Below are 27,383 nucleotides of genomic sequence, written 5' to 3'. Positions count from 1 at the left end.
GCCCCCCCTCCACCACCACCACCACCACTGCCCCCCCTCCACCACCACCACCGCCCCCCCTCCACCACCACCACCATCACCGCCCCCCCTCCACCACCACCACCGCCCCCCCTCCACCACCACCACCACCACCGCCCCCCCCTCCACCACCACCACCACCACCACCCCCCTCCACCACCACCACCACCGCCCCCCCTCCACCACCACCACCACCACCGCCCCCCCTCCACCACCACCACCACCACCGCCCCCCCTCCACCACCACCACCACCACCACCACCGCCCCCCCTCCACCACCACCACCACCACCGCCCCCCCCTCCACCACCACCACCGCCCCCCCTCCACCACCACCACCACCACCACCGCTCCCCCTCCACCACCACCACCACCACCACCGCCCCCCCTCCACCACCACCACCACCCGCCCCCCTCCACCACCACCACCACCACCACCGCCCCCCCTCCACCACCACCACCGCCCCCCCTCCACCACCACCACCACCACCACCGCTCCCCCCTCCACCACCACCACCACCACCGCCCCCCCCTCCACCACCACCACCACCACCACCACCGCTCCCCCTCCACCACCACCACCACCACCGCCCCCCCTCCACCACCACCACCACCACCGCCCCCCCTCCACCACCACCACCACCACCGCCCCCCTCCACCACCACCACCACCGCCCCCCCTCCACCACCACCACCACCACCGCCCCCCCTCCACCACCACCACCACCACCACCGCCCCCCCTCCACCACCACCACCGCCCCCCCTCCACCACCACCACCACCGCCCCCCCTCCACCACCACCACCACCACCGCCCCCCCTCCACCACCACCACCACCACCGCCCCCCCTCCACCACCACCACCACCACCACCACCACCACCGCCCCCCCTCCACCACCACCACCACCACCGCCCCCCCTCCACCACCACCACCGCCCCCCCTCCACCACCACCACCACCACCACCGCTCCCCCTCCACCACCACCACCACCACCGCCCCCCCTCCACCACCACCACCACCACCACCGCCCCCCCTCCACCACCACCACCACCACCGCCCCCCCTTTACCACCACCACCACCACCACCGCCCCCCCTCCACCACCACCACCACCACCGCCCCCCCTCCACCACCACCACCACCACCGCCCCCCTCCACCACCACCACCGCCCCCCCTCCACCACCACCACCACCACCGCCCCCCCTCCACCACCACCACCACCACCGCCCCCCCTCCACCACCACCACCACCACCGCCCCCCCTCCACCACCACCACCACCACCACCACCACCGCCCCCCCTCCACCACCACCACCGCCCCCCCTCCACCACCACCACCACCACCACCGCCCCCCCTCCACCACCACCACCACCACCGCCCCCCCTCCACCACCACCACCACCGTCCCCCCTCCACCACCACCACCACCACCGCCCCCCTCCACCACCACCACCGCCCCCCCTCCACCACCACCACCACCACCGCCCCCCCTCCACCACCACCACCGCCCCCCCTCCACCTCCACCACCACCGCCCCCCCTCCACCACCACCACCGCCCCCCCTCCACCACCACCACCACCGCCCCCCCTCCACCACCACCACCGCCCCCCCACCACCACCACCACCTCCACCACCACCACCGCCCCCCTGACGCCATCACTTCCCAAAGCTTCGCGGCACGAAAGGGACTCTTCATCGCCGATTTCTGGGAGCAAAGGCGGCGCAGAGCAAATTGGGAACGATGCCCCCCGCTCGCTGCGACATTTTATTTCCCCTCCCGTCATATTAACTCGACTCGCACGGCGCGGTGAGAATGGATCTCTCAGGTCCCGCGAGCCTTCGATGTCGAGGTGTGACCGCTGCCTTGTGGACTATGAGCTCACAGGGGTCATTGTCGTGGCTCAAGGGTCAGAAACACTGAGCCCGCACCGATGAATTTGCGGGATTCAGCCGTCCAAGTCTGCTTCAACTGGGTGATTAAGTGCTGCTGTGTGCGGGTGGTGGCGGGTTTAACGACACATTTTTATTGACGCGGTATAGCCCAAAATAAAAGCTCTATTATGGATAAGATTGGTCGCGAAACTGATGTTTTTTTTTTTTACAAAATGGTCACATTTTTTGAATTTTCAACCCAATTTATTCCGAATGCGACGACATCACCGCCGCGTCATCATTATCATCATCGTCCGCGGAATGAGACATCGCAGAACTGCTTCTGAGATCCATTCAGATGACCTCTTATTATCCATTTTGCCCGCATTGAATTATTTTATTGACTCAGCAAAGCCCTCGGTGAGTCTCAAGACTCGCTTTTTTATTATCAGGGAGGTTTCCCGTCAAGTTCCCATGGGAGGGAGCGATGGCGCTGTCCTGTGTCATTCAATGTGAGTGATTTGCAGGTAATATTTTTCCAAAATTAGGATATTTTGGCCATTACCAGTTATTGAGTCTACGTGGGCGTTTTGTTGTTGTTTTAGTTATGGGAAGAAACTGGGGAACCCAGATACGTGATCACGGCAGCAACCACTGGAAGAGCTGTGGGAGAGAAAATGCAATAAATGAATACATATACAGGGTTCTTAAAATGTTTTTAACACTTCTGAGAATTTGCAACAATTCTACAATAAATGTGCTGCCTCCGGGCTCTGGAAACTACCTGGAGAAGATTCCAGGCACGCGTTGACAACGATGGCGAACAAGTGGAGACTCTTTGATTTTTCGAAGCTATTAACATCACATCTGTTATCATGTTACGGTGTATCATTATCCGTTCTTTTTCCATTTAAAACGACCCTCCCATATAAGTGTTAAAACAACGCCGAAACACCTTGTTCATACTTGTCCAACACCGTGCAGTATGTAACAAAGATGAATCACGTTCTAGGCTCGACGGAACATGTAAACCTCTCGAACGCCACAAAGCCAGAGACGCCCTGTGGCACTCTGCAGGATCCAGGGATGGCAAATCGAGGTGCACTTCGGTGTCTGAACCGCCTGTGCGTCCAAGTCCCGAAACATCGGCAAGTGCGCTGCGTGACTGCTGTGGAACATGGCCCACGAGGATTGGTGGGGGGGGGGGGGGGGTAGCGAGGGGAGGGGGTAGCGGGGGGGGGGGGTAGCGGGGGGAGGGGTGAGTAGCGGGGGGAGGGATGAGTAGCGGGGGGAGGGATGAGTAGCGGGGGAGGGGGGTAGCTGGGGGAGGGGGGTAGCAGGGGGAGGGGGTAGCTGGGGGAGGGGTGAGTAGCGGGGGGAGGGGGTAGCTGGGGGAGGGGGTAGCAGGGGGAGGGGGTAGCTGGGGGAGGGGTGAGTAGCGGGGGGAGGGGGGTAGCTGGGGGAGGGGGTAGCAGGGGGAGGGGGTAGCTGGGGGAGGGGTGAGTAGCGGGGGAGGGGGGTAGCGGGGGGAGGGGGGTAGCGGGGGGAGAGGGGTAGCGGGGGAGGGGGTAGCAGGGGGAGGGGGGTAGCGGGGGGAGGGGGTAGCTGGGGGAGGGGTGAGTAGCTGGGGGAGGGGTGAATAGCGGGGGGAGGAGGGTAGCGGGGGGAAGGGGTAGCGGGGGGGGGTAGCGGGGGGAGGGGTGAGTAGCGGGGGGAGGGGGGGGTAGCGAGGGGAGGGGGGAGGGAATTGGGTTTCAGGACAAACGGGGGCGGGTCTCGAGTCGATCTGTATCAAGGCAACTTAACGAACAAAGAATGAAATAAATAAAACAGTCGCTGTGCTCGCTGCCGACATACGCCGCTTAGACTACGGTTGGCGAGTAAGGCCATTGGACTGCCAACCAATTACTCGAACATCTGACTGCCTGCACGTATTATATATATATGTGTATATATATAATTTATGTTTTTGCCCACGGCAGAACAGATGCGTGCAACGTCGTGTTCGACTCTGCATGCAGTCAGCCAGTTCTCGCGATCCTCTCGATGGGCTCGAGAGCTGCCCAGTCTGTACTCATTCTAGATTTGAAGCTTTCGTGACTGCAAGGATTCATACTCTTAGATTTTTTCGGTAAAGTCACGTAGGTAAAAAATAAAATTTAAATTAATAAAAGAAAAAGAAAAATCACGACGTTTCGGAGGGCAACACAAGCTTCCGTCTTCAGGTGGAATCAAGTAAAGAGCTTGTGTTGCCTCCGAAACGTCGTGATTTTTTATTTTACTTACATCAATTTAAATTTTATTTTTTTCCTCCGTGACTTTACCGAAAAAGCCTAAGAGTAACAGTCTGTACTCATACACCATTTTTAGAGGACGTATCCACACGCTGACATTCACAACGTTTGCCCCCCACCACTCCAGAATTGTATCTTTTCACTGCAAGGCCGTAGCCATAGAGTCAACATTGGGGGGGACCAAATCTTCCAGGTCTGCCCCCCCCCCCCCCAGAAAAAAAAATCGAAATTTGAAAACGAATTTCCTGCCAAAAATAAAAAATAATGCACTAACACATAGGATGGACTTTTTATTTATTTTTTACAATAATGTCTAATAGTCTATTGTATTACATTGCTCAGTTTTTTCGTTTTTACCTTTTCTTGTTTCATAGGATGTAATGGCAGAGATTAGGGATTTATAAAGTACAACCATAACCACAATCATATAAACAGAAATATATTTAATCGCAATATATTGGGGGGGACATTTTGATATCGAACTGAATATATATTATAATTACGGCCTTGTTTCACTGCGATAACCGACAGCCCTTATACAATGTAAGTACCGATCATATTAGCACAGACTCGCATAGAGACCCAAATACTTGCACGGAGATCCACAGACTCACACAGAGGCCCATACACTCCCATAGAGACCCACAGACTCACGTAGAGACCCACAGACCCGCATAGACACCCACAGACGCACATAGAGATCCACAGACCCGCATAGACACCCACTGACGCACATAGACACCCATAGACTCACAGAGAGACCCATAGACTTACGTAGAGACCCACAGACTCACATAGAGACCCACAGACCTGCATATACACCCACAGACTCACATAGAGACCCACAGACCCGCATAGACACCCACAGACGCACATAGAGACCCATAGACCCACATAGACACCCACAGACTCACATAGAGACCCACAGACCTGCATAGACACCCACAGACTCACATAGAGACCCACAGACGCACATAGACACCCACAGACGCACATAGACACCCATATGCTCTCTCTCTGCTCTCTCTCTGTGTGTAGAATCATTACGCCCCTGAGATGCGATCCAATGTGTACGCTCAGGTAAATCCACACGAAGCCACCGCTGCGAAGAGTGCATATCATGCGGCCATCAAGGTCATCAGGTCCCTTGATTTAACCAAATGCGACCTCCTCCTCCCCCCACCGCCCCTCCCTGAGATGCATCGCCTCTTTAACAAGACACGCGCGTGCACGCGTGGATAACGATCAAATTCGCAAGATCGATGTTCACCGACGGAGCCTTACGACGAGGCGCCACGTTTCCCCGTGTGGCTCCGGCGGAAACCGTGGGTACGGCTGCGTTGGCTATCAAGGGCGCTGAGACCCAACGAGGCCACGGGACGTGCAATCAACCGTCCCCTTAATGGGATATCTGCCACTCGGCAGGGGTCCGAATTAAGTGGCTCATCTGCGGGTCCTCTATGGCACCACCCCCCCACCTCCCTCTACCCCCGGGCCCTCCCTCCCCGGCCAGAGGTCTTCTTCGTCCGTCCACGGTGGCTGCCGAGACGATTGCGGCGGCGAGAATTGCGAGCCACCCCGACAGGAAAGAAAAACAAAACTCGAGCAAGCAACGACAACGACAAACGGCCACGAAACGTGCGCGCGTGCGAATGCTCTGCAACGTTTAACTGGCGACTAAGAACGTCACAGTGTTGGTGTACGGTGATTTTTCTGCAATATTTTGCTGTCTTTTCTTGGATTTTCTGTTTGCACTTAGTCACCCTTAAGATGTTTTCTTGTTCATGTTTTTGTTTTTTGTTTGTTGCGGTTGCACCCGATTCAAGAGCCGAATGGCTCACAGGGCTACACCTAATAAATGAACTTTGAACTTTGAGGCCGCGAGACGAGACGACTATGATGATGATTCTTTGGTTATTTCGGTAAAGTCACGGAGAAATACATTAAATTAAACAATAATAATAGATTTCGATTAAAAGCTTTCGTGACTGCAGGGATTCATCTTCTTGGTTATGTCGGTAAAGTCACGTAGAAGGGAAATAATAAAATAATAAAAAGAAAAAAGATTTTTTTTTCTATTCTATTATTTTATTATGTTTTATTTTTATTATTTTATTATTTCTCTTCTACGTGACTTTACCGAAAGATCCAAGAAGAATAATAATAGAATACGTGCGTGCGAATGCTCATTGATGATGGTTGCTCGGGATGCCATCGAAATGTCGTATGATATTATTATTTCATTAATTTTATTTATACACGTGACTTTACCGAAAGAACCAAAGAAGAATTCCTGCAGTCACGAAAGCTCCGAATCTAGTTATGATGATGATGATGTTCAGTTTGATTTGTCGAGTCGCATCTCTCGCGACACGTGGGAAGGGAGCAAACAACGAGGCGGGCCTGACACATTTCGGTAACTTTATTAAAAACCTACCGATTGAAATCGAACTGAAGCATAGCACGAGGATTGCTGCACCGCTGGGACGGTGAGCGGTGGTGGCACGTCGGTTCGGGAACGGACCTCCATCAGGGAGTGGAGCCATCGTGAGAAATGATGACAATGATACTCTTAGTTTTTTCGGTAAAGTTACGTAGGTAAAAAAATGAAATTAAAATTTGTAAAATAAAATAATAAAAATCACGACGTTTCGGAGGCAACACCATTCTCCGTCATCAGGTGGGACCGTCACAGCCAGATTTGCTGTATGACTTGATATTATTTTATTTGTATTAATTTTAATTTAATATTTTTTTACCTACGTGACTTTACCGAAAAAACTAAGAGTATGAATCCTTGCAGTCACGAAAGCTTCAAATCTAGATGACAATGATGGTGCTGGTGGTGGTGACGATGATTTTAATTGTAAATGAGAAAATTAGAATTAGTCACTTTTAATTCGTGTCATAAATAATAAATTCGTCATTACTATTTACGCATAATTCATTTATAATTTAGAGTTAACAGAATCTGTAATTGGCTGTCAAGTCAGACGAGAAAATAGGATTCCTTGCATTGTAAATCCTGAATACCAATTCGAGAAGTTGTTTTTGGCCTCCTTTGCCAGGTGAGGTCACGTCCTTTCATGCCACAAAGAGGACCCCGCATTTCGGGGAAGAAAATGTGTGGCGCACGACTCTTCTCTGCAACACCGCCGCTTCTTAAAATAATCGTGGAATTATTGAAGAAAATCTAAAGTGCTATTACACCGATGTGCTTCTGGCGTCGGGCGAGATAGATGTTTCAATTCGGCTATTATCGTAATGTCTTTTTTTTGTTTTACAACGAATGAAACGGGCGCTTCGTCGGCGTCATCTGTGCTCGATCCACTGCTGGATGAAGGCCTCGTCAAGCCACCCCCCCCCGCCCCCACCTCGCGTGATCTTGCGATGATGTGACAATCTAGCAAGCATCTGCGCGTGAACTGATTTCACCGCTCCGTCTCCTGGCTGAATGTCCACCGGGTCGTGTTCCGTTCCTCGGCTGCCACTCCACCATGAGCGATGGACTGCTGCGGCTGCTGTGCGGGGTTCGCCTCGCTGTGGTCTTGGACCCTTTTGTCGGAGGTTTTGCTGCCTTGCCCAAACCTTCATGAATCGGACTTGCGTCATGAATTGCGGCTCATTGTGTGTTTGTATGTTACGCCTTGCTTAGCGTTTTCTCTACTTTGCACTCCTATCGGGGTTTGTTGTTTTTGTGTATTTTTTGTTTCGTATTGTTTGATGTTTTTTGTGCATTGTTTGTTGTTTTTTGTGCATTGTTTGTTGTTTTTTGTGCATTGTTTGTTGTTTTTTGTGCATTGTTTGTTGTTTTTTGTGCATTGTTTGTTGTTTTTTGTGCATTGTTTGATGTTTTTTGTGCATTGTTTGTTGTTTTTTGTGCATTGTTTGTTGTTTTTTGTGTAATGTTTGTTGTTTTTTGTGCATTGTTTGTTGTTTTTTGTGCATTGTTTGTTGTTTTTTGTGTATTGTTTGTTGTTTTTTGTGCATTGTTTGTTGTTTTTTGTGCATTGTTTGTTGTTTTTTGTGCATTGTTTGTTGTTTTTTGTGCATTGTTTGTTGTTTTTTGTGCATTGTTTGTTGTTTTTTGTGCATTGTTTGATGTTTTTTGTGCATTGTTTGTAGTTTTTTGTGCATTGTTTGTTGTTTTTTGTGCATTGTTTGTTGTTTTTTGTGCATTGTTTGTTGTTTTTTGTGCATTGTTTGTAGTTTTTTGTGCATTGTTTGTTGTTTTTTGTGCATTGTTTGTAGTTTTTTGTGCATTGTTTGTTGTTTTTTGTGCATTGTTTGTTGTTTTTTGTGCATTGTTTGTTGTTTTTTGTGCATTGTTTGTTGTTTTTTGTGCATTGTTTGTTGTTTTTTGTGCATTGTTTGTTGTTTTTTGTGCATTGTTTGTTGTTTTTTGTGCATTGTTTGTTGTTTTTTGTGCATTGTTTGTTGTTTTTTGTGCATTGTTTGATGTTTTTTGTGCATTGTTTGTTGTTTTTTGTGCATTGTTTGTTGTTTTTTGTGCATTGTTTGTAGTTTTTTGTGCATTGTTTGTTGTTTTTTGTGCATTGTTTGTTGTTTTTTGTGCATTGTTTGTAGTTTTTTGTGCATTGTTTGTTGTTTTTTGTGCATTGTTTGTAGTTTTTTGTGCATTGTTTGTTGTTTTTTGTGCATTGTTTGTTGTTTTTTGTGCATTGTTTGTTGTTTTTTGTGCATTGTTTGTTGTTTTTTGTGCATTGTTTGTTGTTTTTTGTGCATTGTTTGTTGTTTTTTGTGCATTGTTTGTTGTTTTTTGTGCATTGTTTGATGTTTTTTGTGCATTGTTTGTTGTTTTTTGTGCATTGTTTGTTGTTTTTTGTGCATTGTTTGTTGTTTTTTGTGCATTGTTTGATGTTTTTTGTGCATTGTTTGTTGTTTTTTGTGCATTGTTTGTTGTTTTTTGTGCATTGTTTGATGTTTTTTGTGCATTGTTTGTTGTTTTTTGTGCATTGTTTGTTGTTTTTTGTGCATTGTTTGATGTTTTTTGTGCATTGTTTGTTGTTTTTTGTGCATTGTTTGTTGTTTTTTGTGCATTGTTTGATGTTTTTTGTGCATTGTTTGTTGTTTTTTGTGCATTGTTTGTTGTTTTTTGTGCATTGTTTGTTGTTTTTTGTGCATTGTTTGTTGTTTTTTGTGCATTGTTTGTTGTTTTTTGTGCATTGTTTGTTGTTTTTTGTGCATTGTTTGTAGTTTTTTGTGCATTGTTTGTTGTTTTTTGTGCATTGTTTGTTGTTTTTTGTGCATTGTTTGTTGTTTTTTGTGCATTGTTTGTTGTTTTTTGTGCATTGTTTGTTGTTTTTTGTGCATTGTTTGTTGTTTTTTGTGCATTGTTTGATGTTTTTTGTGCATTGTTTGTTGTTTTTTGTGCATTGTTTGTTGTTTTTTGTGCATTGTTTGATGTTTTTTGTGCACTGTTTGTTGTTTTTTGTGCATTGTTTGTTGTTTTTTGTGCATTGTTTGTTGTTTTTTGTGCATTGTTTGTTGTTTTTTGTGCATTGTTTGATGTTTTTTGTGCATTGTTTGTTGTTTTTTGTGCATTGTTTGTTGTTTTTTGTGCATTGTTTGTTGTTTTTTGTGCATTGTTTGTTGTTTTTTGTGCATTGTTTGTTGTTTTTTGTGCATTGTTTGATGTTTTTTGTGCATTGTTTGTTGTTTTTTGTGCATTGTTTGTTGTTTTTTGTGCATTGTTTGTTGTTTTTTGTGCATTGTTTGTTGTTTTTTGTGCATTGTTTGTTGTTTTTTGTGCATTGTTTGTTGTTTTTTGTGCATTGTTTGATGTTTTTTGTGCATTGTTTGTTGTTTTTTGTGCATTGTTTGTTGTTTTTTGTGCATTGTTTGTTGTTTTTTGTGCATTGTTTGTTGTTTTTTGTGCATTGTTTGATGTTTTTTGTGCATTGTTTGTTGTTTTTTGTGCATTGTTTGTTGTTTTTTGTGCATTGTTTGTTGTTTTTTGTGCATTGTTTGTTGTTTTTTGTGCATTGTTTGTTGTTTTTTGTGCATTGTTTGTTGTTTTTTGTGCATTGTTTGTTGTTTTTTGTGCATTGTTTGTTGTTTTTTGTGCATTGTTTGATGTTTTTTGTGCATTGTTTGTTGTTTTTTGTGCATTGTTTGTAGTTTTTTGTGCATTGTTTGTTGTTTTTTGTGTACTGTTTGTTGTTTTTTGTGCATTGTTTGTTGTTTTTTGTGCATTGTTTGTTGTTTTTTGTGCATTGTTTGTTGTTTTTTGTGCATTGTTTGTTGTTTTTTGTGTACTGTTTGTTGTTTTTTGTGCATTGTTTGATGCTTTTTGTGCATTGTTTGTTGTTTTTTGTGCATTGTTTGTAGTTTTTTGTGTACTGTTTGTTGTTTTTTGTGCATTGTTTGTAGTTTTTTGTGCATTGTTTGTTGTTTTTTGTGCATTGTTTGTAGTTTTTTGTGTACTGTTTGTTGTTTTTTGTGCATTGTTTGTTGTTTTTTGTGCATTGTTTGTTGTTTTTTGTGCATTGTTTGTTGTTTTTTGTGTACTGTTTGTTGTTTTTTGTGCATTGTTTGTTGTTTTTTGTGTACTGTTTGTTGTTTTTTGTGCATTGTTTGTAGTTTTTTGTGCATTGTTTGTTGTTTTTTGTGCATTGTTTGTTGTTTTTTGTGTACTGTTTGTTGTTTTTTGTGCATTGTTTGTTGTTTTTTGTGTACTGTTTGTAGTTTTTTGTGCATTGTTTGTAGTTTTTTGTGCATTGTTTGTTGTTTTTTGTGCATTGTTTGTTGTTTTTTGTGCATTGTTTGTTGTTTTTTGTGCATTGTTTGTTGTTTTTTGTGCATTGTTTGTTGTTTTTTGTGCATTGTTTGTTGTTTTTTGTGCATTGTTTGTTGTTTTTTGTGCATTGTTTGTAGTTTTTTGTGCATTGATTGTTGTTTTTTGTGCATTGTTTGTTGTTTTTTGTGCATTGTTTGTTGTTTTTTGTGCATTGTTTGTTGTTTTTTGTGCATTGTTTGTTGTTTTTTGTGCATTGTTTGTTGTTTTTTGTGCATTGTTTGTTGTTTTTTGTGCATTGTTTGTTGTTTTTTGTGCATTGTTTGTTGTTTTTTGTGCATTGTTTGTTGTTTTTTGTGCATTGTTTGTTGTTTTTTGTGCATTGTTTGTTGTTTTTTGTGCATTGTTTGTTGTTTTTTGTGCATTGTTTGTTGTTTTTTGTGCATTGTTTGTTGTTTTTTGTGCATTGTTTGTTGTTTTTTGTGCATTGTTTGTTGTTTTTTGTGCATTGTTTGTTGTTTTTTGTGTACTGTTTGTTGTTTTTTGTGCATTGTTTGTTGTTTTTTGTGCATTGTTTGTAGTTTTTTGTGCATTGTTTGTTGTTTTTTGTGCATTGTTTGTAGTTTTTTGTGTACTGTTTGTTGTTTTTTGTGCATTGTTTGATGTTTTTTGTGCATTGTTTGTTGTTTTTTGTGCATTGTTTGTAGTTTTTTGTGTACTGTTTGTTGTTTTTTGTGCATTGTTTGTAGTTTTTTGTGCATTGTTTGTTGTTTTTTGTGCATTGTTTGTTGTTTTTTGTGTACTGTTTGTTGTTTTTTGTGCATTGTTTGTTGTTTTTTGTGTACTGTTTGTAGTTTTTTGTGCATTGTTTGTAGTTTTTTGTGCATTGTTTGTTGTTTTTTGTGCATTGTTTGTAGTTTTTTGTGCATTGTTTGTTGTTTTTTGTGCATTGTTTGTTGTTTTTTGTGCATTGTTTGTAGTTTTTTGTGCATTGTTTGTTGTTTTTTGTGCATTGTTTGTTGTTTTTTGTGCATTGTTTGTAGTTTTTTGTGCATTGTTTGTTGTTTTTTGTGCATTGTTTGTAGTTTTTTGTGCATTGATTGTTGTTTTTTGTGCATTGTTTGTTGTTTTTTGTGCATTGTTTGTTGTTTTTTGTGCATTGTTTGTTGTTTTTTGTGCATTGTTTGTTGTTTTTTGTGCATTGTTTGTTGTTTTTTGTGCATTGTTTGTTGTTTTTTGTGCATTGTTTGTTGTTTTTTGTGCATTGTTTGTTGTTTTTTGTGCATTGTTTGTTGTTTTTTGTGCATTGTTTGTTGTTTTTTGTGCATTGTTTGTAGTTTTTTGTGCATTGTTTGTTGTTTTTTGTGTACTGTTTGTAGTTTTTTGTGCATTGTTTGTAGTTTTTTGTGCATTGTTTGTTGTTTTTTGTGCATTGTTTGTTGTTTTTTGTGCATTGTTTGTTGTTTTTTGTGCATTGTTTGTTGTTTTTTGTGCATTGTTTGTTGTTTTTTGTGCATTGTTTGTTGTTTTTTGTGCATTGTTTGTTGTTTTTTGTGCATTGTTTGTAGTTTTTTGTGCATTGTTTGATGTTTTTTGTGCATTGTTTGTTGTTTTTTGTGCATTGTTTGTAGTTTTTTGTGCATTGTTTGTAGTTTTTTGTGCATTGTTTGTTGTTTTTTGTGCATTGTTTGTTGTTTTTTGTGCATTGTTTGTAGTTTTTTGTGCATTGTTTGTTGTTTTTTGTGCATTGTTTGTTGTTTTTTGTGCATTGTTTGTTGTTTTTTGTGCATTGTTTGTAGTTTTTTGTGCATTGTTTGTTGTTTTTTGTGCATTGTTTGTAGTTTTTTGTGCATTGTTTGTAGTTTTTTGTGCATTGTTTGTAGTTTTTTGTGCATTGTTTGATGTTTTTTGTGCATTGTTTGTTGTTTTTTGTGCATTGTTTGTAGTTTTTTGTGCATTGTTTGTTGTTTTTTGTGCATTGTTTGTTGTTTTTTGTGCATTGTTTGTTGTTTTTTGTGCATTGTTTGTTGTTTTTTGTGCATTGTTTGTTGTTTTTTGTGTAATGTTTGTAGTTTTTTGTGCATTGTTTGTTGTTTTTTGTGCATTGTTTGTTGTTTTTTGTGCATTGTTTGTTGTTTTTTGTGCATTGTTTGTAGTTTTTTGTGCATTGTTTGTTGTTTTTTGTGCATTGTTTGTTGTTTTTTGTGTACTGTTTGTTGTTTTTTGTGCATTGTTTGTAGTTTTTTGTGCATTGTTTGTTGTTTTTTGTGCATTGTTTGTTGTTTTTTGTGCATTGTTTGTTGTTTTTTGTGCATTGTTTGTTGTTTTTTGTGCATTGTTTGTTGTTTTTTGTGCATTGTTTGTTGTTTTTTGTGCATTGTTTGTTGTTTTTTGTGCATTGTTTGTTGTTTTTTGTGCATTGTTTGTAGTTTTTTGTGCATTGTTTGTTGTTTTTTGTGCATTGTTTGTTGTTTTTTGTGCATTGTTTGTTGTTTTTTGTGCATTGTTTGTTGTTTTTTGTGCATTGTTTGTTGTTTTTTGTGCATTGTTTGTAGTTTTTTGTGCATTGTTTGTTGTTTTTTGTGCATTGTTTGTTGTTTTTTGTGCATTGTTTGTTGTTTTTTGTGCATTGTTTGTTGTTTTTTGTGCATTGTTTGTAGTTTTTTGTGCATTGTTTGTTGTTTTTTGTGTACTGTTTGTAGTTTTTTGTGCATTGTTTGTTGTTTTTTGTGCATTGTTTGTTGTTTTTTGTGCATTGTTTGTTGTTTTTTGTGCATTGTTTGTTGTTTTTTGTGTACTGTTTGTTGTTTTTTGTGCATTGTTTGTTGTTTTTTGTGCATTGTTTGTTGTTTTTTGTGCATTGTTTGTTGTTTTTTGTGCATTGTTTGTTGTTTTTTGTGTACTGTTTGTAGTTTTTTGTGCATTGTTTGTTGTTTTTTGTGCATTGTTTGTTGTTTTTTGTGCATTGTTTGTTGTTTTTTGTGCATTGTTTGTTGTTTTTTGTGCATTGTTTGATGTTTTTTGTGCATTGTTTGATGTTTTTTGTGCATTGTTTGTTGTTTTTTGTGCATTGTTTGTTGTTTTTTGTGCATTGTTTGTTGTTTTTTGTGCATTGTTTGTTGTTTTTTGTGCATTGTTTGTTGTTTTTTGTGCATTGTTTGTTGTTTTTTGTGCATTGTTTGTTGTTTTTTGTGCATTGTTTGATGTTTTTTGTGCATTGTTTGTTGTTTTTTGTGCATTGTTTGATGTTTTTTGTGCATTGTTTGTTGTTTTTTGTGCATTGTTTGATGTTTTTTGTGCATTGTTTGATGTTTTTTGTGCATTGTTTGTTGTTTTTTGTGCATTGTTTGTTGTTTTTTGTGTACTGTTTGTTGTTTTTTGTGCATTGTTTGTTGTTTTTTGTGCATTGTTTGTTGTTTTTTGTGCATTGTTTGTTGTTTTTTGTGCATTGTTTGTTGTTTTTTGTGTACTGTTTGTAGTTTTTTGTGCATTGTTTGTTGTTTTTTGTGCATTGTTTGTTGTTTTTTGTGCATTGTTTGTTGTTTTTTGTGCATTGTTTGTTGTTTTTTGTGCATTGTTTGATGTTTTTTGTGCATTGTTTGATGTTTTTTGTGCATTGTTTGTTGTTTTTTGTGCATTGTTTGTTGTTTTTTGTGCATTGTTTGATGTTTTTTGTGCATTGTTTGATGTTTTTTGTGCACTGTTTGTTGTTTTTTGTGCATTGTTTGATGTTTTTTGTGCATTGTTTGTTGTTTTTTGTGCATTGTTTGATGTTTTTTGTGCATTGTTTGTTGTTTTTTGTGCATTGTTTGTTGTTTTTTGTGCATTGTTTGTTGTTTTTTGTGCATTGTTTGTTGTTTTTTGTGCATTGTTTGATGTTTTTTGTGCATTGTTTGATGTTTTTTGTGCATTGTTTGTTGTTTTTTGTGCATTGTTTGTTGTTTTTTGTGCATTGTTTGTTGTTTTTTGTGTACTGTTTGTTGTTTTTTGTGCATTGTTTGTTGTTTTTTGTGCATTGTTTGTAGTTTTTTGTGCATTGTTTGTTGTTTTTTGTGCATTGTTTGTTGTTTTTTGTGCATTGTTTGTTGTTTTTTGTGCATTGTTTGTTGTTTTTTGTGCATTGTTTGTAGTTTTTTGTGCATTGTTTGTTGTTTTTTGTGCATTGTTTGTTGTTTTTTGTGCATTGTTTGTAGTTTTTTGTGCATTGTTTGTTGTTTTTTGTGCATTGTTTGTTGTTTTTTGTGCATTGTTTGTTGTTTTTTGTGCATTGTTTGTTGTTTTTTGTGCATTGTTTGTTGTTTTTTGTGCATTGTTTGTAGTTTTTTGTGCATTGTTTGATGTTTTTTGTGCATTGTTTGTTGTTTTTTGTGCATTGTTTGTTGTTTTTTGTGCATTGTTTGATGTTTTTTGTGCATTGTTTGATGTTTTTTGTGCATTGTTTGTTGTTTTTTGTGCATTGTTTGTTGTTTTTTGTGCATTGTTTGTTGTTTTTTGTGCATTGTTTGTTGTTTTTTGTGCATTGTTTGTTGTTTTTTGTGCATTGTTTGTTGTTTTTTGTGCATTGTTTGTTGTTTTTTGTGCATTGTTTGTTGTTTTTTGTGCATTGTTTGTTGTTTTTTGTGCATTGTTTGATGTTTTTTGTGCATTGTTTGTTGTTTTTTGTGCATTGTTTGTTGTTTTTTGTGCATTGTTTGTTGTTTTTTGTGCATTGTTTGTTGTTTTTTGTGCATTGTTTGTTGTTTTTTGTGCATTGTTTGTTGTTTTTTGTGCATTGTTTGTTGTTTTTTGTGCATTGTTTGTTGTTTTTTGTGCATTGTTTGTTGTTTTTTGTGCATTGTTTGTTGTTTTTTGTGCATTGTTTGTTGTTTTTTGTGCATTGTTTGTTGTTTTTTGTGCATTGATTGTTGTTTTTTGTGCATTGTTTGTTGTTTTTTGTGCATTGTTTGTTGTTTTTTGTGCATTGTTTGTTGTTTTTTGTGCATTGTTTGTTGTTTTTTGTGCATTGTTTGTTGTTTTTTGTGCATTGTTTGTTGTTTTTTGTGCATTGTTTGATGTTTTTTGTGCATTGTTTGTTGTTTTTTGTGCATTGTTTGTTGTTTTTTGTGCATTGTTTGTTGTTTTTTGTGCATTGTTTGTTGTTTTTTGTGCATTGTTTGTTGTTTTTTGTGCATTGTTTGTAGTTTTTTGTGCATTGTTTGTTGTTTTTTGTGCATTGTTTGATGTTTTTTGTGCATTGATTGTTGTTTTTTGTGCATTGTTTGTTGTTTTTTGTGCATTGTTTGTTGTTTTTTGTGCATTGTTTGATGTTTTTTGTGCATTGTTTGTTGTTTTTTGTGCATTGTTTGTTGTTTTTTGTGCATTGTTTGTTGTTTTTTGTGCATTGATTGTTGTTTTTTGTGCATTGTTTGTTGTTTTTTGTGCATTGTTTGATGTTTTTTGTGCATTGTTTGTTGTTTTTTGTGCATTGTTTGATGTTTTTTGTGCATTGATTGTTGTTTTTTGTGCATTGTTTGATGTTTTTTGTGCATTGTTTGATGTTTTTTGTGCATTGTTTGTTGTTTTTTGTGCATTGTTTGTTGTTTTTTGTGCATTGTTTGATGTTTTTTGTGCATTGATTGTTGTTTTTTGTGCATTGTTTGATGTTTTTTGTGCATTGTTTGATGTTTTTTGTGCATTGTTTGTTGTTTTTTGTGCATTGTTTGATGTTTTTTGTGCATTGATTGTTGTTTTTTGTGCATTGTTTGATGTTTTTTGTGCATTGTTTGATGTTTTTTGTGCATTGTTTGTTGTTTTTTGTGCATTGTTTGTTGTTTTTTGTGCATTGATTGTTGTTTTTTGTGCATTGTTTGTTGTTTTTTGTGCATTGTTTGATGTTTTTTGTGCATTGTTTGTTGTTTTTTGTGCATTGTTTGTTGTTTTTTGTGCATTGATTGTTGTTTTTTGTGCATTGTTTGTTGTTTTTTGTGCATTGTTTGATGTTTTTTGTGCATTGTTTGTTGTTTTTTGTGCATTGTTTGATGTTTTTTGTGCATTGATTGTTGTTTTTTGTGCATTGTTTGATGTTTTTTGTGCATTGTTTGATGTTTTTTGTGCATTGTTTGTTGTTTTTTGTGCATTGTTTGTTGTTTTTTGTGCATTGTTTGATGTTTTTTGTGCATTGATTGTTGTTTTTTGTGCATTGTTTGATGTTTTTTGTGCATTGTTTGATGTTTTTTGTGCATTGTTTGTTGTTTTTTGTGCATTGTTTGATGTTTTTTGTGCATTGATTGTTGTTTTTTGTGCATTGTTTGATGTTTTTTGTGCATTGTTTGATGTTTTTTGTGCATTGTTTGTTGTTTTTTGTGCATTGTTTGTTGTTTTTTGTGCATTGATTGTTGTTTTTTGTGCATTGTTTGTTGTTTTTTGTGCATTGTTTGTTGTTTTTTGTGCATTGTTTGTTGTTTTTTGTGCATTGATTGTTGTTTTTTGTGCATTGTTTGTTGTTTTTTGTGCATTGTTTGTTGTTTTTTGTGCATTGTTTGTTGTTTTTTGTGCATTGTTTGTTGTTTTTTGTGCATTGTTTGTTGTTTTTTGTGCATTGTTTGTTGTTTTTTGTGCATTGTTTGTTGTTTTTTGTGCATTGTTTGTTGTTTTTTGTGCATTGTTTGTTGTTTTTTGTGCATTGTTTGTTGTTTTTTGTGCATTGTTTGTTGTTTTTTGTGCATTGTTTGTTGTTTTTTGTGCATTGTTTGTAGTTTTTTGTGCATTGTTTGTTGTTTTTTGTGCATTGTTTGTTGTTTTTTGTGCATTGTTTGTTGTTTTTTGTGCATTGTTTGTTGTTTTTTGTGCATTGTTTGTTGTTTTTTGTGCATTGTTTGTTGTTTTTTGTGCATTGTTTGTTGTTTTTTGTGCATTGTTTGTAGTTTTTTGTGCATTGTTTGTTGTTTTTTGTGCATTGTTTGTTGTTTTTTGTGTACTGTTTGTAGTTTTTTGTGCATTGTTTGTTGTTTTTTGTGCATTGTTTGTAGTTTTTTGTGCATTGTTTGTTGTTTTTTGTGCATTGTTTGTTGTTTTTTGTGCATTGTTTGTTGTTTTTTGTGTATTGTTTGTAGTTTTTTGTGCATTGTTTGTTGTTTTTTGTGCATTGTTTGTAGTTTTTTGTGCATTGTTTGTTGTTTTTTGTGTATTGTTTGTAGTTTTTTGTGCATTGTTTGTAGTTTTTTGTGCATTGTTTGTTGTTTTTTGTGCATTGTTTGTTGTTTTTTGTGCATTGTTTGTTGTTTTTTGTGCATTGTTTGTTGTTTTTTGTGCATTGTTTGTTGTTTTTTGTGCATTGTTTGTTGTTTTTTGTGTACTGTTTGTAGTTTTTTGTGCATTGTTTGTTGTTTTTTGTGCATTGTTTGTAGTTTTTTGTGCATTGTTTGTTGTTTTTTGTGCATTGTTTGTTGTTTTTTGTGCATTGTTTGTTGTTTTTTGTGCATTGTTTGTAGTTTTTTGTGCATTGTTTGTTGTTTTTTGTGCATTGTTTGTTGTTTTTTGTGTACTGTTTGTAGTTTTTTGTGCATTGTTTGTTGTTTTTTGTGCATTGTTTGTAGTTTTTTGTGCATTGTTTGTTGTTTTTTGTGCATTGTTTGTTGTTTTTTGTGCATTGTTTGTAGTTTTTTGTGCATTGTTTGTTGTTTTTTGTGCATTGTTTGTTGTTTTTTGTGCATTGTTTGTTGTTTTTTGTGCATTGTTTGTTGTTTTTTGTGCATTGTTTGTTGTTTTTTGTGCATTGTTTGTTGTTTTTTGTGCATTGTTTGTTGTTTTTTGTGCATTGTTTGTAGTTTTTTGTGCACTGTTTGTTGTTTTTTGTGCATTGTTTGTTGTTTTTTGTGCATTGTTTGTTGTTTTTTGTGCATTGTTTGTTGTTTTTTGTGCATTGTTTGTTGTTTTTTGTGCATTGTTTGTAGTTTTTTGTGCACTGTTTGTTGTTTTTTGTGCATTGTTTGTTGTTTTTTGTGTATTGTTTGTTGTTTTTTGTGCATTGTTTGTTGTTTTTTGTGCATTGTTTGTTGTTTTTTGTGTATTGTTTGTTGTTTTTTGTGCATTGTTTGTTGTTTTTTGTGCATTGTTTGTTGTTTTTTGTGTACTGTTTGTAGTTTTTTGTGCATTGTTTGTTGTTTTTTGTGCATTGTTTGTTGTTTTTTGTGCATTGTTTGTAGTTTTTTGTGCATTGTTTGTTGTTTTTTGTGCATTGTTTGTTGTTTTTTGTGCATTGTTTGTTGTTTTTTGTGTACTGTTTGTAGTTTTTTGTGCATTGTTTGTTGTTTTTTGTGTACTGTTTGTAGTTTTTTGTGCATTGTTTGATGTTTTTTGTGTACTGTTTGTAGTTTTTTGTGCATTGTTTGTTGTTTTTTGTGTACTGTTTGTAGTTTTTTGTGCATTGTTTGTTGTTTTTTGTGTACTGTTTGTAGTTTTTTGTGCATTGTTTGTTACTGTTGCTTCTCGTTCACCCCCGCGCCCAGACTGGACGGCTGCGGGGAAAAAAAAGCGAGCTTCCTCCTCCTGCAGTCTCAATAAAGATTCTGGTTTATCAGCGTTGACCATCATCACGTCTCGTGACCAGCCCTGCCCCGAGGCTAACTCGCCTATCCTGACGCTTTGAATTGCGTCATTGAACATTGCGTGTGTTCTCTAATCCGCGTGTTATTATTCTTCCCCTCAATGTAATCCCATGCTTGTTTGACGTAAAACATTAATAAATAACTCACTGAAAATTGGACGCTTCAGTGTTTGAGAAATAATTTAATTGAACATGTACACGCGTATTCGTGTAAGGTGACGTGTTTGTTCATATTTCAAATAGGGCATTCGAGAGCGTTGAATCCACGTTTTTTTTTAATTCAAAGTAAACACATCCTCTTCGTAATTTTGTCCTCGTGACGCTTAGTTCGTCATCGTGAATATGGCATTGCCATGCATCGATCGTACCGTGCACTCTCTAGTGGTAGTGCCTTACGCCGGCGGTCCCATCTCGCAAGGTCAGTCAAGCCCCATCGGCGTTTCGGAAAATATCGACGGCAGAAATGAAGCCCAGTTGACAACCAGTGATGTTGAACGGATGGCTAAAAGAACACGGGACATCATTGCATTCATACATCTGCTGCTGCTCTCAACAAAGCAAGTGCTTAATCCCTGCCATACGGGTGTCTATGTGTGTGTGTGTGAAAGTGCAGGAAAGGTCATCGTGATTGCTAATTGTTGATTGCTAATCTTGATTGCTAATCAGCCTGTGATCTGTGTATGCGCGTGTTTATAATTGTTGTTGTTGTTGCAGCAAATCAGCTTCGTACTCCCCGACTGCATGTGCCATTGTGCTGCTCCCTGATTGGACACCACCCATCGCACGGCCATGGACTTCGTCATGAAACAAGCCCTGGGAGGTAGAGTCTCGTGCGCGCGTGTGGCGCGTCTGTCTGTCTGTCAATGCGGGGAGCGGTGGCGCAGCGGTTAGCGCGCCGCACTACGAACCCGGCGACACCGAGATCGATTCCCGCTCGCGGCCAACACCGGTGACGATCATCTGAACCGGTCCTGGGCACAACTCCCCCCCCTTCTGGATCGACTCAGCCTCAAATGAATACCTGGGTGCGGTGTGTAGTTAAACATCGTCACTACGGGGAGACAAAGGCGGTCGGGCGCGGTGCTGGCCACCAAACCCCCCTCGTGTGTCGTAGCGGCCTTCGTCGGTGCTGCTCGCGAACAGCGCTGGGTACAAAGGTGCTGGTGGGTCTCCTCCGGTTTCCTCCTCCATTCATGGGACAGAGCAAACAGCTCAACGCAGCAGAGCCCTCCTTAAAAATGGTCTTGGGTCTCATTCATCATTATTATGATTATTATATTTCGCGGTGCGCATAACCCATTCAATCAATATAACGAGCAACGAGCGAAATTATTGTCACAGTATGAGCCCTTATTTTATTTTGTAAAGATATTATCGGACGAAGGCCGCGTCGGTCATGGGAATTCATTTGACCAGACTGCACCACGCCGGTTTCGGGCTCGTTGAATGTTTTGTTGTTTGCGCAAAAAATAGACAAAGCAATGCCCAGTGCACGATCATTGACGGACATTTCAGCTCTCGCAACCATCCATCGTTCCAGGCGGCTGAGTGACGGCCTCATCTCGAGCATGCGAACCAATTAACTTCCACGACCCGACAGAGTCTATCGTATCGAGGAGGCGAGTGAGCTTTCAGCCAACACCGGAGCGACGACGATGAAATCGGGGGACGTCACGATAGTCGCGTAACCTCGGAAACGAGGGCTGGGTGTCTTTCTCCACCCTTTTAGGTGGAGTTCATAATGGCCAGGTCAGTCCCGTTGATCCCTTAGTCCCGAAAGTTGTGTATCTCTCACTCCCGTTTTCTACGCGAGTAAGGACGCATTGACGTTGGACGCCTTGGTGTCGTCACGTGAACGAACACGCCCAATCGTGAACGCTTCAGCACCCCCGGCGTGCTGGACAGCGATCGGACGCAGTTGTCCCGCACGGCTCTGAAGCGACGAGAGAGCCGTGAGCCGCGTGCGTTGATCGCAGCAGCTCACGCCTCGTGCTCTGTAACAGCGTTCCGTTGTGTCTTTTTTTTCGCGACAAAAAAACCCCCCAACAATCTTCCAATTAGGTGATTCAACAACCGCCGCCCGAAGCTGACGAGCTGCGTTCCTTTGCAGAGGGCATAACTTAAAAAAAATCCTTTAAAAAAACAACACATTGAAAAATAAAATAAAGAATAAATAAACAAAAGGTACGGGCCAGACAGCGCGATAATTAACATCCACCAAGAAGGCCTCTCCACCCCCCCCCCATTGTTGCGCGAGCAGGCCAATAATTTCACTTCAGCGCAGAGTTCCTCCGTGGTATAAAACACGATACATTATATTTCGATTTAAAGCTTTCGTGACTGCAGGAATTCATCTTCTTGGTTCTTTCGGTAAAGTCACGTAGAAGGGAAGTAATAAAATAATACAAATAATAAAATATTTCTCACGAGGTTTCGGCCACAACGCAAGCAGAATTATTTAATTATGTAGTAATTTTATTATTTTATTATTTCCCTTCTACGTGACTTTACTGAAAGAACCAAGAAGACTATAAATTATGTCCAGAGGGGCTTCTTTTCTCGGCTCCGGTGGGGGCAGTGGTTTAGCAGAGGTCTGCACCCCCTCAAACAGCAACGACCACGTCCATCCGGCGCTCGCCCAGCTGCGTTGGTTGGTCTTCCGGCTGCCAAAACGAGCACGTTGCCAGGAGGTCGCACTCACTACCAGAGGTCGCAAACGGGTTTTGATGCCGTACCCGTACCCGGCCGCACCAGGGTCGCAAACGGGTACCCGTACCCGGCCGTACCCGTACCCTACCCGTACCCGGCCGGGTACGGGTAGGGTACGGGTATCAGGTACCCGATTGCGACCTCTGGGATGAAGCCATGTTGCAGGCGCGGGTGGGTTGATTCTAGGAACTTGAATTGTGAGAAGAGACAAGACGTTGGGAAATGAGTGACAAACGGTTACTCACCAGTGACTCACGGCCTACCCGTACCCGGCCGCACCAGGGTCGCCAACGGGTACCCGTACCCGGCCGGGTACGGGTAGCCGGGTATCGGGTAGGGTACGGGTATCGGGTACCCGGTTGCGACCTCTGCTCACTACACACAAAGTGCTTGCCACAAATCAACAGTACCAACTCGCAGCAGCAGGGGCGTTTGGTTAGCCCGTCGGACAAAGACGGTGGTCACCGCATCGCGCGGCGCTTTCAGATGCGTTTCCGCGGCCGTCTGGAACGCTCCTCCTTCCGATATTAGGAAGCCACTGGAGCTATGCACTTTTACATAATCTAGATTGGAGACTCACTTCGTTAGAACTGCTTTTCGTGTTCAGTTTGTTGTCCTTCACCCGCGCCTCCGATTAGCGCGGTTGGCTACGTACGGTGCGGAAGAAGTTCAACACACATACAACGCCCCCTAATCGCCCCCCCTCCCCACTCCGCCTCCATTCACCCGTTTACCAACCTCTAACCTAGACTGACCGTGGTGGTGAAGTATGGTCAAACGCCCATCTCGGACACAGTGTGGGCATGCCTTCATCCGAAAAGAGCTATTGTAAAATATCCGTCCGCAAGGATAAGCGCGGGTTAATAATCTCATTCGCGAGGGCACGGCTTTTTTTTATCTTCTCTCGTAATAATAATTCCCGTGATATTACTCATCCGCCACAACTGGCAGATGAGTCACGCGAGGCGCCGCCACGGATTATCCTTTCAATACGGAGCCTTTCACAACCAATGTTATGATTCGCACAAAATGAGTTTCTATCCGGGATATATCGCAGCGTGGTGGATCACGTCAATGTGCGAAGCAATCACCCTCCACCACCCGACAGAGTCAATCGCATCGAGGTGGCGAGTGAGCTTCTAGCCAACACCCGAGCGACGACGATGAAAACGGGGAACGTCACGACGCTTGTGTAACCTCGGAAAGTCTTTGAGTGACGGTACGAAACAAGGGCTGGGTGTCTTTCTCCACCCTTTTAGGGGGAGTTCATAATGGCCAGGTCAGTCCCGTTGATCCCTTAGTCGCGAAAGTTGTGTATCTCTCATTCCCGGTCTCTACGCGAGTAAGGACCCATTGACGTTGAACGTCTTAGAGTCGTCGCGTGAACGAACACGCCCATCGTGAACGCTTCAGCACCCCCGGTGTGCTGGACAGCGATTCACTCACATTTAACAAGCGGCTTACGTACGACCCGTCACTTGCCGGTTGCCAGCTTTGTGAACGTCTCCTGCAGCCTCGCGCCTTCAAAGGAGATTTTCACAGTTCTGCTAATCGCCTGATGAAACGGTGACGTGTGTACGTTGAACTTCTTTTCGCACCGCACGTACCTATCCAACAGTGCTACATCGGAGGTACGGGTGAAATTACTACAAATTAATGTCCCCCCCCAAAAAAAAATTCAGTTTCTAAATAAATGAACTGTCAATGTGCATGAGGCTCCCGAACGGCAAAACTCACGTGGCAGCGCCGACGCTTTTTAATTGAGCGATTTGTAGTTTGAATGCAGAGCGCGCGATTCCTGGGACATCTGCGTATTAGTGTCTGCAGCGGCGAGTTCCATCAGTCGCGCTGGGTCGTTAACGGCACCCCCCCCCCCCCGAATGAGCGGCCACCAAACAAGACCCGAGACGCGTCGTTCACAACAGCTCGTTAGCTCATCTCACACCGCGGCGAAGCGAGTTAAGATTGCGTCCTGGGAAAATGATGAACAACGGGAGGTTTTGTGTGTGCAGAGCGACGCTTTGTTGTTAGCAAGCCGGCGAATGATTCGATGTCGGTGAATGGTGCAAGTCGGAAAATGATGCAAGCCGGTGAATGATTCAAGCCAGTAAATAATTTAAGCCAGTGATTGATTTAAGCCAGTGAATGATTAAAGTCAATGGATTGTGTAAGCATGCGAATGATGCAAGCCGATGAATGATTCAAGCCGGTGCATGATGCAAGGCAGTGAATGATTGAATCCAGTGATTGATTGAAGCGAGTGAATGATTCACACCGGTGAATGATGCAAGCCGGTGTAAAATCATAATAGATAAAGGTGCAGCTCTGAAATTGTTTGCTTAACTATTTCATTTTACCAGGTAAGGCCCACTGAGCTGCATAGCTCTTTTTCAGAAGCGACCAGGCCACAAATGACAGCTCAACGAAGTGGCTTATCACGTGCAAAATTATAGCAGCCAAATTCTCTAAACGCGTGATGTTGATTCTAAATGTGGAGGGAAAAACCGGAGGACCCGGAGAAAAATCCAAGCGACCACGGGAGAGAGAGAGAGAGAAACACGCAACCTCCAAATATACAGCAGCAGGCGTCGTGGTCGGGATCGAACCCACAATCCTCCTGTATACCAGGTGAGGTAGTCAACATCTCGCCACTGCTATCGGAAGGATCCTCCAAGGAGAGGCATCTCTGAAGCGTTCATTGTCCTCTTACTCGTTCCACGCTGACCAGACGTCTAGGAAGAGTTTGGGAGTGCCCACACTTTACCCCACCACACGCGATCCTGCCGATTGCCGAACTTTGGAAAGAGAGAGAGAGAGGCCGAGGAGGGATTTGAGAAACTTGCGCAGTTGTTTCTCAACTGGGAAACGGTGGGACAGGTTTCTGAAATAAATAAATAAATAGTGCGTGCACGTAAGGACGTTGAAATTTTTCCAGGCCGTACGCAGCCGACTCATCGACGGTGTATATCGTACGGGCCACGAACACCGTCGTCCCTTTTTGCGGCGGTGCGGTGTGATGCGATGCGGTGTGGTGATGTGCGGTGCGGTGTGATGCGGTGCGGTGTGGTGATGTGTGGTGCGGTGTGATGCGGTGCGGTGTGATGCGGTGCGGTGTGGTGATGTGTGGTGCGGTGTGATGCGGTGCGGTGTGATGCGGTGCGGTGTGGTATGGCGCGGTGCGGTCCGGTGCGGTGCAGGCGCCACGAAGGACGTGGGGAAGATGCTGGGAGGAGACCAGGCGGAGAAGGACCCCGAAGCGCAGAAGAAGGAGGAGGATCGGAGGGAGGCGCTGCGGCAGCAGGAGGAGGAGCGCAAGCAGAAGCATGCCAAGATGGAGGCGGAGCGGGAGCGCGTGCGGCAGAACGTGCGGGACAAGGTGAGAGGACACGGGGGAGGGGGGGGGTGTGGTGAGGGAGGCCCAGCCACCCTTCAGAAGATCAGAGTCTTGACTGCGGAAGGAATCCGATGAGCTTATAGATCTCTTTTTGCACAGGTGTCCTGTCCGGGGTCACGAGGTCAGAATGTTCCAACAACAACAACAAACAATACAAAAACACGCTTTTGGAAGTTGGGGCCTGCGTGCACGCTCGAGAATGGTTCCCGATGGTTTTAGTCAGGGTGTGATTTGTCCAATTTTAATAGGCTGGTGGCGTGTGGGGGGGGCATAGAATCGACCAGCGCTGTGAACTACAGTAGAACCCCTCTTAACGACGGTAATTGGTTCCACGAAACCGGTCATTAAGTGATTTGGTCGTTAAGCAAGGGCAGGCCATATTCACTTACTCAGCGCACCTATATTTACACCTCTTTCATGTTTATCAATTATTTATTTCTTGGTTAAAACACTAATTGTCTTCCTCACCTTCTTGTCTTTATTCACGAGCACTTTGGGAGCCGTGATTATTGATTTAATTAAAGTTTAAAGTCAAAATGCACCAAGAATTCAAGAGATGTTTCAACTTCAAAACGCATCAGATAACCTATTGCAAACAATGCCCCAACGGTCATGAATGGACGTCGCTGATTGGCCGAGGCCTAGTCAGAACACTTTGGAGCTCGCCGATTGGCCGAAATTGATGGTCGCGTGTTCGTCGCAAGCCAATCGTTAACAGGGATTGGTCGGTAAGTGCACAACATTGGGCTCTATGGAGGGCCTACACTTCTATACACTATACTATACACTACACTACTATACACTACATTATACACTACTATACACTACACTACTATACACTACACTATATACTACACTACTATACACTATCCACTACACTACTATACACTAGACTATACACTACACTACGATACACTACACTATACACTACACTACTATACACTACACTACTATACACTACACTATACACTACACTACTATACACTATACACTACACTACTATACACTACTATACAATACACTATACACTACACTACTATACACTACACTACTATACACTACTATACACTATACACTACTATACACTACACTATACACTACTATACACTACTATACACTACACTATACACTACACTATACACTATACATTGGGCTCTATGGAGGCCTTTCGTTAAGCGATTAGTCGTTAACAGGCCCGGTCGTTAACAGGGGTTCTACCTTATGGTCAAACAAACCTAATGACCAACACGGCACGGGGAAACCTTAACCAATAATCGATTGACGAAACATGGAACGTAATAATGATACACTATGCAACACGATTTTTGTTCCTGGGTAGTAAGTGTATAATAGCCATTTTCTATACTTTTGAGGCATAAGCAATTATAAAATAACACTTACTACCCAGGAACAAAATGTTTTTTTTTGTTACACAGTGATTAAACACATATATGTGATCATTTCCCAAAGGGTAATATGCACTTTGAAAGGGCCGTAGACACATTTGGATGTGAGTGTCTGATTTCTTGTGCGAGGAGACCACACACACATTCGCACACACAAAGACAAAGACCCCCCGCATAGCCTTGAAATACTGTTGGGGCAAGTGCTGTTAGCGAGCACCTATTAAGGCCAGAACGGCGCACGAAGGGGGGGGGGGGGTGGCCAGCACCACGGCCGACCGCCTTTGTCTCCCGAGTCGCGATGTTTACACACCGCATCCAGGTACTCATTTTACGCTGAGTCGACCTAGGGG

The 27,383-nt window shown here is 42.1% G+C and overlaps 1 protein-coding gene across 2 annotated transcripts in view; it reads left to right on the top strand.

The window, feature by feature from the left end:
- LOC144942534 (complexin-1-like) overlaps window positions 1-27,383 on the top strand; it is an 84,086-nt gene that overhangs the window by 42,915 nt on the left and 13,788 nt on the right. For both annotated transcript variants that reach the window (XM_078869395.1, XM_078869394.1), the window contains exons 2-3: window positions 20,239-20,344; window positions 25,431-25,609. In XM_078869395.1, coding sequence (XP_078725521.1) covers window positions 20,314-20,344; window positions 25,431-25,609 — 210 coding nt within the window. In that variant the 5' untranslated portion in view covers window positions 20,239-20,313. The remainder of the gene's footprint in view (window positions 1-20,238; window positions 20,345-25,430; window positions 25,610-27,383) is intronic.

The sequence above is a fragment of the Lampetra fluviatilis genome, chromosome 27 (assembly GCF_964198595.1).
Source record: "Lampetra fluviatilis chromosome 27, kcLamFluv1.1, whole genome shotgun sequence".
Lineage (NCBI taxonomy): Eukaryota > Metazoa > Chordata > Hyperoartia > Petromyzontiformes > Petromyzontidae > Lampetra > Lampetra fluviatilis.
Note: the sequence above shows the minus strand (reverse complement) of the source record. Positions and strands in the feature narration are given on the sequence as shown.